General features: G+C 41.0%; 1 protein-coding gene across 2 annotated transcripts in view; it reads right to left on the bottom strand.

The window, feature by feature from the left end:
• Positions 1 to 2,590: 2,590 nt before the first annotated feature.
• The window catches only part of RIPK1 (receptor interacting serine/threonine kinase 1), a 27,624-nt gene continuing 17,500 nt past the window's right edge, over positions 2,591 to 12,714 (bottom strand). For both annotated transcript variants that reach the window (XM_070747171.1, XM_070747172.1), the window contains 2 exons: positions 8,799 to 8,945; positions 2,591 to 3,093 (listed from right to left, as the gene is read on the bottom strand). In XM_070747171.1, the coding sequence (XP_070603272.1) occupies positions 2,789 to 3,093; positions 8,799 to 8,945 (452 nt within the window). In that variant the 3' untranslated portion in view covers positions 2,591 to 2,788. The remainder of the gene's footprint in view (positions 3,094 to 8,798; positions 8,946 to 12,714) is intronic.

Genomic DNA, 12,714 nt, shown 5'->3' with positions numbered 1-12,714 from the left:
GGATCCCAACATTGTATGGAAGGATAGGTAGTCCTGGTTTAGTGATCACAATTGGGACTGGCAACTTGGCTGTGAAATAAAACTAGGACTCTGCTTATGCTCTTACTTAAGTTTCTCTTTGTTTACAGACTTGCAAAAGTTGTAATAGTGAAGATTGGTAATTCTGTTTTTCATCACTGTCGTAACTGAACAATCACTAACTAAATAAGGCAGGCACTATTACATAGGGACTATCTGCATGTAAATTGCTGGTTTTGCATTGCATTTTTTAATTAGTCCCTCTACTCTGGGGGAAATCTCTGTAATTGCTCTCAGGAATGAGTAAGTAACACAAACCCTACAAAATAGCATCCACCAGAATTACCATGTGAATCCACGTGTATATATAGCACCCATCTTTACTAATACACTAGCATATCTTCTGAGATATGACAATTTGGTGTAAGTCAAACTATATAAATATCATTTTTTATGGGGCATTTGGTTAGGACAAGACAAAACAAATGATAAATTATAAGATCAAGAAAGGTGAAGAAGCAAATGTGGCTTAAAATTAAAAAGACGAGAAAGAATAACTACTATGGTAAAATAAGCTATTAATGATTATTTTTGGGGGGGGGGGGTTGGAAATTAATTGGTACTCCTGATGACAAAATTAGATTTATATTTTTTTTCTTTCTTTTTTTTTACAAGCACACAATTTTAGAAAAATATACCTGGGAAAAAGTGTTTTATATATATAAAGAATTTAACATTGACTAAAGTGCATAACTACGTATTTACTGTAACATTACGATATTTGAAATTATATGGATTTATGTATGGATTAAAAAAATAAATTTTGGAAAAAAATTGGTGTAAATCCTTTTATTAGAAAATGGAAGACTGAGTTTTTGTCAGCTTTAGGCCACAGGACAAATTCTGTTTCTTCCACCACCTCTTTTCTTTTATATCCTTCTAAAAAAAATTTTGCCATTTCAAAAAAAAGGGAAGGGGGAAACCTTGCTTGGGAGGCAAAAGCATGTTTTTCAAATCATGTTGTTATCCTTGTTTGATATTTCGGGAGATATTAATGTTGTTGTTTTCCCTTTTGATCAGCAACATCCATTCCCATTCCTCACATTTTGCCTTTCTATGTAAGAAAATAACATGTGATCCTATATTATTCATCTTCGCTAAGACGGTTGCTGAAGCTGCTGCTGATCAGTCCTTATCAGTTTACCGATTGCAGTTGCAGGTTTTACATAACTGAAAGCGAATGATAACCCAGTCTTGTTTTTTGAGAAGATATTCGGGTTTGTAACAAGACAAGGAGAACAGCATTATACCCGTTTTCTCTATTTAAAAAAATTAAAAATGTACAAAATCATTCAAAATTTGACACATCATAAATCAGGGAGATTTGAGGAAATATTGCATTTTATACTGTGAAAAGTAGCCAGTTAATGGTTTGGCAGAAGCCAGGTCCAGAATACTTTGATCGTCTTGCATTTACATGAAACAAATCCGGACAGGCAAGTGGGGCTAAGTTAGTGGGTATCAATTTCCATTTTCAATTCCTAAAATGGAACATCTCGGGAACCAGCCTCACCAGTGTTTTCCTTTGCCACCCTCATCCTTCTCCTCAGCCACCGCCATTGCTGCTAGTATGGAACATACAAAAATCTTGCCCAGCTGCTCTGCAGTCTTCCCTAAGTCTGCGCTTCTTAAATAGTGGGGCGCGCCTTCCTGAGGGGCGTGGAGCAATGCTGGGGGGGACGGACACGTGACCTCAGGGAATGTGCTTTTTTTACCGCAGGGGTAGGATGTATGTCCTAACTGACACTTGTACCAGTACCTCGGCCGCATTCCTTGGCGTTTAATCTGTTCTAAAAGAAAACATCTCGCGAGTTCAATCAAACTTCTCAAACTTGCGAGGTGTTTTCTTGTAGAACAGGCTGTCCTGGACACAACTCTGAGGAACACGACGATGGTACCAGTATAAGTGTCATGTAGGATGCACATCTCGTGGTGGGTCACAATTTGGGGTGGATAGAGCGGGCTGCAAGACGCGCATCAGCAGAGTTGGGATGAAATGTTTACTTCTTCATGGGGAGGGCATAACAAAATATAATTGAGAAGAACTGCTGTAAGTCCTCTGCTGCTGCTCTCCCTTAGCTGGTCATGTGGTCTGTGTCCATAACCAGACAGCCATTTTCAGCGGTGGGCTACGAGCCGGAACACTAAATTGCGCTCGCCACCGCGGCTTGTAAGTGCTTGCAGGGCCAGTGCGATTGTGCTTCTGCACCTGTGGAGGTAGCAAAATCGCTCACGGAGCCGCAGGTGCACCCGTGTTTCGGCATGTGTGGAAGCAAAAAAAAACCTCGCCAAAACACAGATTCACCTGCGGCTCCGTGTGCAATTTTGCTACATCCACAGGTGCAGAAGCAAAATCGAGCTGGCCCCGCTAGCACTTATGAGCCACCGTGGCGAGCGCAATTTAGCGTTCCGGCTCGTAGCCCACCGCTGGCCATTTTGTTCTGTGCACAGAGCAAAAGGCTCAAAATGTTTTGTCTGTCTCTGCTAAAAAGCATTCTGTCAAGTTTGTAGCTTTCTTTTTTTTAGGGAGTGTTTTTTTAGGGAGTGTTATGTCCATTGCGCTTGGCCATCGATTGCTCTTTATCCACTTGCATAGAGTAGCATTCTGCTGGCAGCATTTGTTGTGACCAACGACTTCTTGTAATATAAAAATGTCTTCTGGAAAAATGTCCAACCCTACCCAAAGTCCTCCAGCTCTTCGTTTAACTTCTTATCCGTTGTTTTGATCTGACTCCTGGCTTATTTTGATGAAATAATTGAGGAGATCTCTCCGATCCAATGCAAAGAGGGCTCTGGCCAGCTTTCCCACCGTTGCTCCTTTGCTGCCTTCCTTCATCAGCCACCTCTGGAACAACTGGTAAACTTTTTCTTTGAGTCCATCCCGTTCATAGTCGTGGTCAATTTCGTCCAGTTCCGGGTCAGTGAAGCCCAGTTTACGACCACAGTGTTTCCACTTCTTGGACAAGTTGTCTCTCACAAGGTTTAGGTGAACGTCCGAAACTATAGCAGTGCTCTCTGGTGGTAAAAAAAGGGGGGAAACCATTTATTTAAGTCTTTTATTTAACCATTTATTTATGGTTAAGATGTTCTGTCAAGAGTATTGAAGTGTGACTAATATTATGAGATAAACCCAGGAGCAAAACACCGCACACAACACACAGAGCCTTTAGATTATTAACAGTAGTTTATATACAACTAGGTAGATACCTTATCATACAGCTATGGACACAGGGAGAGCAAAGATACACACCGATATACTCTCTAATAGCCACCTATATATAGACACTTCTTAAAACGGCAACAGTCTTTTGTGGACCCCACCAGTCTTAAACTGGTGATGTCAAATGCTAAATCATTCCTATTGCATCAGCTTTACATCTGGCCAGCTCTTAAATCACAATAACTTAACATGTTCTTTGAGGCCATCAGTACTATAGGTAGTCCTTGACTTATCATCATTCATTTAGTAAACATTCGGAGTTACAACAGCACTGAAAAAGTGACCTTTTCCTGGTCATTGTATTTGCAACCATTGGAACATCCCTACAATTACTTGGAAACTGGCATGTATTGGTAGCTGGTTGCAGCATCCTGGGGTCTTGTGATTACCATTCTGTGCCCTTCCCAGCCAGTTTCCACCAAGCAAAATCCAAGGAGGAAGGCAGATTTGCTCAACAACTGTGTGATTCTTGCCATGGTTGTTAAGTGATTCGTTGCAGTTCTTAAGTGAACCATGCTTAACAACTGCAATGATTCATTTAAAACCATGGCAAAAAAAAGATCATAAAATTGGATGCGACTCATAGCATAGCAATAGAAATTCTCGCCCTGATTGTGGTTGTAAGCTAATACAGTGGTACCTCTACCTAAGAACGCCTCTACTTACGAACTTTTCTAGATAAGAACCGGGTGTTCAAGATTTTTTTGCCTCTTCTCAAGAACCATTTTCCACTTACAAACCCGAGCCTCCGAAACTGTAACCGGAAAAGGCAGGGAGAAGCCTCTGTGGGGCCTCTCTAGGAATCTCCTGGGAGGAAACGGGGTCAGAAAAGGCAGGGAGAAGCCCCCATGAGGCCTCTCTAGGAATCTCCTCGGAGGAAACAGGGTCAGAAAAGGTGGGGAGAAGCCTCCGTGGGGCCTCTCTAGGAATCTCCTGGGGGGAAACAAGGTCAGAAAAGGCAGGGAGAAGCCCCCGTGAGGCCTCTCTAGGAATCTCCTGGGAGGAAACGGGGTCAGAAAAGGCAGGGAGAAGCCCCCATGAGGCCTCTCTAGGAATCTCCTCGGAGGAAACAGGGTCAGAAAAGGTGGGGAGAAGCCTCCGTGGGGCCTCTCTAGGAATCTCCTGGGGGGAAACAAGGTCAGAAAAGGCAGGGAGAAGCCCCCGTGAGGCCTCTCTAGGAATCTCCTGGGAGGAAACGGGGTCAGAAAAGGCAGGGAGAAGCCCCCGTGAGGACTCTCTAGGAATCTCCTCGGAGGAAACAGGGTCAGAAAAGGTGGGGAGAAGCCTCCGTGGGGCCTCTCTAGGAATCTCCTGGGAGGAAACAAGGTCAGAAAAGGCAGGGAAAAGCCCACGTGAGGCCTCTCTAGGAATCTCCTGGGAGGAAACAGGGTCAGAAAAGATGGGGAGAAGCCTCCGTGGGCCTCTCTAGGAATCTCCTGGGAGGAAACAGGGTCAGAAAAGGCAGGGAGAAGCCCCCAGGAGGCCTCTCTAGGAATCTCCTGGGAGGAAACAGGGTCAGAAAAGGCATGGAGAAGCCCCCATGGGGCCTTTCTAGGAATCTCCTGGGAGTGTCTCCTTGGTTTCCCCAATTGCCCGCATTATTTGCTTTTACATTGATTCCTATGGGAAAAATTAATTCTTCTTACAAACTTTTCTACTTAAGAACCTGGTCACGGAACGAATTAAGTTCGTAAGTAGAGGTACCACTGTAACTAACTAACTAACTTCTTTATTGTCATTGCAGGTACACACACAGTATATCCGTACAATGAAGTTCACATAACGCCCAAAGATCAGGCCCAACTCAAACAACAATCCCAAAACATGCCCCCACCCACCACAATTTCTCCACCCTGAACCACCCAAACATCCATATAATTAACCAAGTAATGCTGTCCAACAGCTCACTGGTTGTGGCCCTTTAGTTCATTGTTGAATGCCATTACAGCTCTGGGATAAAAACTATTCGGAAAACTTGTGGTTGTAAGTTCAACCTGTGTTGAAACCCCTTGTTGAGTAAAACAATGAGTGGGCAGGCTATTGATGATTAGCAAGTAGTCTGTTACTATTATTGTTCAGTTTTGTTCATAGACAGAATGGAAAACATTTTCCCACTTGGTGAGAAATTTGCAGTGTTTGCACAATAATAGAACTACCTCCTCTCTTTACTTATTTGTACCTTATGGCAGTGATTTTCAACCTTTTTTGAGCCGTGGCACATTTTTTACATTTACAAAATCCTGGGGCACACCACCAACCAAAATGACACAAAATGACACTCTAAGACATTCTCCTCTCTTTTTCCATCCCTGTCTCCCCCCCCTTGTGTGTGTGTGTGTATATACACACTCTTGAACCATTTCCAAAATTAAGTGAGGGTTGGGTTTTTTCTCTCTCTTATTCTTTGGGTGCTTTTTTATCATATGCTTTAAATCAAGAGTCACTTCTCTCTCTTTCCTCTCATTCTCTGCCTCAATCATTTTCTCATTTCTCTTTTTTTCCTCCCTTTTTTGCTCATTTCTCTTGCTCTTTTCCCCTTCCTCTCATTCTCTCTCTCTCTCTTGCCTTCTTTCCCTCTCACTCTTGCTTTCTTTCTCTCTCTCTCTCTCTCTTTCTCTCAGCAAAAAGTTGCGAGATTGGAACCTGAGCTTCCTTCTTCACGGCATGCCTGACCATGTCTCGCGGCATACTAGTGTGCCTCGGCACACTGGTTGAAAAACACTGCCTTATGGCAATCTTTAATCATTTGTCATGATTCTTGACAAATATATGTTTTCTTTAGAAACATAGAACCATAGAAGATTGACGACAGAAAAAGACCTCATGGTCCATCTAGTCTGCCCTTGTACTATTTCCTGTATTTTATGTTAGGATGGATATATGTTTATCCCAGGCATGTTTCAATTCAATTACTGTGGATTTACCAACCACGTCTGCTGGAAGTGTGTTCCAAGCACCTCCTAATCTTTCAGTAAAATAATATTTTCTCACGTTACTTCTAATCTTTCTCCCAATTAACCTCAGATTGTGCCCCATTGTTCTTGTGTTCACTTTCCTATTAAAAACACTTCCCTCCTGAACTTTATTTAACCCTTTAACATATTTAAATATTTCGATCATGTCCCCCCTTTCCCTTCTGTCCTCTAGACTATACAGATTGAGATTGAGTTCATTAAGTCTTTCCTGATAAGTTTTATGCTTAAGACCTTCCACCATTTTTGTAGCCAGTCTTTGGATCTGTTCAATTTTATCAATATCTTTTTGTAGGTGAGGTCTCCAAAACTGAACGCAGTATTCCAAATGTGGTCTCACCAGCATTCTATACAGCAGGATCACAACCTCCCTCTTCCTGCTTATTATACATTTAGCTATGCAGCCAAGCATTCTACTTGCTTTCCCTACCGCCTGACTGCACTGTTCACCCATTTTGAGACTGTCGGAAATCACTACCCCTAAATCCTTCTCTTCTGAAGTTTTTGCTAACACAGAACTGCCAATATAATTCTCATATTGAGGATTCCTTTTCCCCAATATAGTGTATATAAAAATATACACTTTTATATACACTATATATACATATGCACTAATGACAAATTCATTGTATGTCCAATCACACTTGGCCAAGAAAGAATTCTTTTCTAGTCTATTCTATTGTGTCCGACGAAAGATTATTTTGGATAGGGGCGAAATAGGAAGCCCCATCTGTTTGTTTAGTGTTGCCTTATGTCGAGCGTTGTAATCTTATGTGTATTCAATATTCTTTCCACACCTCCACATGTGGAAGTTCTGAAACATGCATCAGAAACTGTTTTAAAATAAGATGATCGGCAAGATGTGTGGCATGGAAACATGCTATCATGACTATTTGGTGTGACCAAGGATCCCTTCACATGCTTTGTGAAGCTGAAAAGGATGTTTCTGAAGTTTTTTCTGGTGATAGAAGAGTTTTGGTATGGTTTACTACAATTTTGGCCACCAGATCAGAGCTGCAAAATTCCGAATGACTGTACAAAGGAAAGCTGACTTTTCTGTATCTATTCACTGTCATTTGTGCCTACTACAGGCCAGAGAGGGTAGCTCTACTAAATTTGAATTGTGGCCTGCCTTCAAGCAATACAGCAGTGTTTCCCAACCTTGGCAACTTGAAGATATTTGGACTTCAACTCCCAGAATTCCCCAGCCAGCAAATGCTGGCTGGGGAATTCTGGAAGTTGAAGTCCAAATATCTTCGAGTTGCCAAGGTTGGGAAACACTGCAATACAGGATGCCTTATACAGGATGATCTCTTTAACCATTCTATCCAATAAGGCTACAAAAAGGGTACCATAGAGTTTTGTCCCCATGACGAACAGTTTTTGAACCTAACTTCCTCCATTCAGATCTATTCCAACACTTCCTCTGTTTTCTCTATATTAAAGCTATATATTACTTGCCTTGGAATAAACTCATTTAACTAAACGGAAATGCTTTTGAATGGACCTTTACAGAATATTATTGTAACTTCGAATCTTCGGAGAGGGGCGGCATACAAATCCAATTAATAAACTTTCTCCAGGGTACTGTATGTGTTATAAACACCGGATATGGAACCAGCTACCTCCTGAAATCTGGACTATCCCCACCTTACAGGCCTTCTGGAAAGCTTTAAAGATCTGGCTTTTCCTGAGGGCCTGGGGCCGTTGATCTGATGGTATACCATTGGGATCCGATCATAAATGGCACGCATGGTTTTTAACTCTTGATTTTAAATTGTTTTTTTTAATTGGATGTTTTACGAGGGTCTCCCAGAAAGTAATGCACCACATTTTTTTCTTCAACAATTATTTACTGAACACAATGAAACTTACACACAAGAATGATGTTTCTTCTACACTCCCTATTTTTCCACATAATCTCCATCTTTTCTATGGCCTTCCTCCAGCGAGACACAAAGGTGTGTACCCCCTATCAGTACAACTTTTTATTCTGGTCAGGAAGCCATTTTTGCATTGAACTATATTCTAATGGCCTCACCCTCTGTGCCCAGCGACTAACTGTACTTCTGTCAACTGCAGATTCTCCATAAACTGTATGCAAACATTTGTGAATGTTCCCAACAGTTTCTTTCTCCGCAATGAGAAATTCAATGACAACTCGCTGCTTGTAACTTACATCAGTTACAGACGCCATTTTGAAACACTGCTGCAGCTACGCTATGTTTGAAGAAATGCAAAATTTACACATGCATTCCTGACAATTCAAATAATGTATATCTAAAGTTTCGCATTCATACCATTACTGTAGCCTGAGAAAATTTTCTTGGTGCATTACCTTCTGGACAACCCTTGTAATATTACACTGTATGTTTTACATTTTTGGTTGTGAGCTGCCCAGAGTCCCCAAGGAGTTTGGCGGCATACAAATCAAATGAATGAATGAATGAATGAATGAATGAATGAATGAATGAAGGAAGGAAGGAAGGAAGGAAGGAAGGAAGGAAAAGGTTTATTTTTCTACTTACCAAATAGTTTCCGGTATTCTTCTATACAGTAATCATTGGCTACCGGAGGGCTGTTTGCTTGAATATCTTGTTTTTTAATTTCTAAATAGTTGTAGGAGCCTATTTGAATTCCAGTGCTATTATGTATGTTGTAGTATGCAGGTCCTTCTGATTATGGGGAAATAGTTAGAAAAAAAACAAGTGTAAAGATACAAGCGACAAAAATATAAGGAATAAATAAATACCAAACTGCATGTTAACAGGTATTTTAAATTTACAAGTGTTTTTGCATAAAAGGAAAATGGTATTCTTTTTTGCTCTGAAGATCAAGGACAGATTCAAAGAATCATCTTTACTGGAGTTGATTAGTATAATCCAGGGCTCTCCAACCTTGGCAACTTTAAGACTGGCTGAGAAACTCTGGAAGTCGAAGTCCACATGTCTTAAAGTTGCCAAGGTTGGAGACCCCTGGCTATAGTCAGTATGCCAATAGTTTGCCAACATGTCACAGCATATTTGGAATCACACCTTATTTGAAAGGTTTTTCTTAATATAATATGCATAACTTTAAAAAAAAGTTTTTAAAGGATGTATCAATGGCTCTACCTCCTACTTGAATAATAATATTTGTTTTGAAAAAGCCTCTGAGGTATCCATGACCCTCATGCTATTTCATTCCAGGCTAGGCAAAGTTATGCATAGCAGAAAAGGCATAAATTTTAGTTAGCCAAATAAATTAAAAGCATGAGATAAGAAATATATATATGTATGTATGTGTGTGTTTGTGTGTGTGTCTATCTATCTATCTATCTATCTATCTATCTATCTATCTATCTATCTATCTATCTATCTATCTATCTATCTATCTATCTACAGTATCTATCTATATACATATACGTATACATATGTATATCTGTACAGTGTTACCTCGAGATACGAGTTTAATTCGTTCCGGACCTGGGCTCTTAAGTCGAGCAGCTCTTATCTCGAATGACTTTTCCCCATAGGAATTAATGTAAATAATTTTAATTGGTTCCAGCCCTCAAAAAACTCACAAAGTTAGTCTAAATTATGCAGAAAGACATGTTTTTAATGAAGAAATGTACATGTACATATAAATGAACAATGAAGTTTCTTTCACTTAACTTGTAAACTTTCTTAAACTTTTAAATTTACATATGTTCAACTTCTCTGCTACCCAATCCTGTAGGACAGAGGTCCCCAACCCTTTTTGCACCAGGGACCGGCTTTAAGCGATCAAGAGAGGAATGGGTGAATGAATGGACGGAGGGTGGGAAGGAAGGAAGGAAAGAGGGAAGGGACAGGAACAGAGGAAGGAAGCAAGGAAACTTATGAAAGGGGAGAGTAAGAGAGGAATGAGTGAAGGGAGGGAGGGAAGAAGGTGGGAAGGAGAAAGAAAAGAAGAAATAGAGGAAGGGAAGGTAAAAGAGAGAAAGAAAAAGAGCAAGAAAGAAAGAAAGAAAGAAAGAAAGAAAGAAAGGGGGAAGGGACAGGAACAGAGGAAGGAAGCAAGGAAACTTATGAAAGGGGAGAGTAAGAGAGGAATGAGTGAAGGGAGGGAGGGAGGGAAGAAGGTGGGAAGGAGAAAGAAAAGAAGAAATAGAGGAAGGGAAGGTAAAAGAGAGAAAGAAAAAGAGCAAGAAAGAAAGCTGCAAGCACCCCCCCGAGCCCCCCAGGCCGGCTGCAACCTTTTAAAACACGCGCGCCGCTTCGCAGCTGTCTCCTGAAGCCGAACGCGGAAGTTAGCGTTTGGCTTCAGGAGACAGCTCCTTGGCGCTTGTATCTCGAATTTGGGCTTGTAAGTAGAACAAAAATATCTCTCCCCTCCCAGCTCTTATCTCGAGTTGCTCTTAAGTAGAGCAGCTCTTATGTCGGGGTTCCACTGTATATATGTGTGTGTGTGTGTGTGTGTATATATGTGTGTGTGTATATATATATATATATATATATATATATGTATGTGTGTGTGTGTGTGTGTGTGTGTGTGTAGATTGTTCTGAGTTCGGGTTTTGCCCTGTGTAATATTTTGCATGTTTATGCGACGTTTCGGCGAAATCACATTCACCATCATCAGGCTGAAGTTTCCAAGCTTCGTGCTGTTGTAAAATGGAATGTTTGCAACTGTCATTTCTTCCTAGTATATAGTGTGGGGGTGGAGATTTGGTTTGAATGTAGCAAATAGATTGGGTGATTATGTTTCAGTGATCTGATTGGTTGGTGTAATCATAATTATTAGAAGGATTGACATGGTGATTTGTATGAAGTGTTTTTGTTTAAGGCTGGTTTCCAAATTTCCAAATTCATAATTATTAGAAGGATTGACATGGTGATTTTTTTGAGGTGTTTTTTTTGTTTAAGGCTGGTTTCCAAATTTCTGGTAGGCGGGACGTGTCATCTCTTTTATTTATGCAAAGGGGGCTCCTTTCAATTTCTATGGCTTCTAGAGCAATTCTTCTATATAAATTCTCTGTTTTGTGAAGTAATTTAGTTTTTTCAAAGTCAATTTCGTGCCCTGTTTTTTTAATGTGCTGGACAAGGGAGGAAGTCTTTTCTTCTTTTTTAACTGCATTCACATGTTCTGCAAGGCATGCACTTACTCTTCGGTTGGTTTGTCCAATGTATGTGGCTGCACATGTTTTGCACACACACACACACACACACACACACACACACACATATATATATATGTATATATGTGAATGATGAGGCAGCAGCCATCTCGATCACCGGAACATAGAAACTTTAATAAAACCACTTAGCTTTCGTTAGCGTGCTGCTAACTTCGTCAGAGTATTAAAATGCCATGGGAGACAATCACCTTTATAAAGCATTATTCAGTCTGCTCATTGCCCGCGTCATAGGGCCACACCCTTCCCTCCCCTCTGCGGCAAGCCTAATTGTGGGCTTGCTCATGCTGGCTAAAGGGGGATCTACCGCTTTTACTCGTGTCTGTTGCCTCTTTCCCTCCCCTAACAGGACTCCTCGCTAATCATAAACCATGTAAGACTTTGTCAACATCACAAACATCAGCCCTCCAAGAATTAAGGAAGGACAATTTGATCATGGTGCTACCAGCAGATAAAGGTAGGGCAACTGTAATTATGGATAGGGTAGATTATAACAGTAAAGCCCACAACCTTCTTAATGACAGGAGTGCTTACCAACTTCTTGATAAAGACCCCATGGTATCATTCAAAAACCAAATTAACAAAATGGTGGATAAACTTAAGAGACAAGGCAAATTGGATGAGGAAGCGTTAAGAAGGATCCGTCCGAAAGATTCAGCCATGGCACGATTCTATGGCTTACCTAAAATTCATAAGGCGGAGGTACCCTTACGCCCCATTGTTTCTCTCCGTGGCACCCCTACATTTGGTTTGGCCAAATGGCTACATGGCCAACTACAATGGCTGGTTGAAGGGACCACCACCACCGTACGTTCGGCTACAGACTTTTTAGAACAGCTTAAAGGGGTGGTGGTGGAGGAAGATGAGATAATGGTATCATTCGACGTGATTTCACTATTTACATCTATCCCCCAGGATCTAGCAATCCAAACCATTAACAATTTGTTGGCAACAACAGAACCAAAACACTGTAAGGCCCTCAGCACGGACGACCTCATCCAACTATTAAAATTCTGCCTAAAAACATACTTTACATTCAACAGCCAGATATACGAACAAATAAAGGGCACGCCGATGGGATCCCCAATTTCAGGCGTGATTGCAGAAGCAGTTCTCCAGCAATTGGAAAGAGAAGCCATGGAAATATATAAGCCCAAGTTCTGGACACGCTACGTCGACGACACGTTTACCATTATTAAACAACGGGATAAAATCAGGTTTATGGGAATTCTTAATTCCATATATCCGGACATTCAGTTTACGGTGGAGGAGGAGGCCAACAGTAAACT

The sequence above is a fragment of the Erythrolamprus reginae genome, chromosome 3 (genome assembly GCF_031021105.1).
Source record: "Erythrolamprus reginae isolate rEryReg1 chromosome 3, rEryReg1.hap1, whole genome shotgun sequence".
In the NCBI taxonomy this organism is placed as follows: domain Eukaryota; kingdom Metazoa; phylum Chordata; class Lepidosauria; order Squamata; family Dipsadidae; genus Erythrolamprus; species Erythrolamprus reginae.
This window is presented reverse-complemented; position numbering and strand designations above follow the sequence as displayed.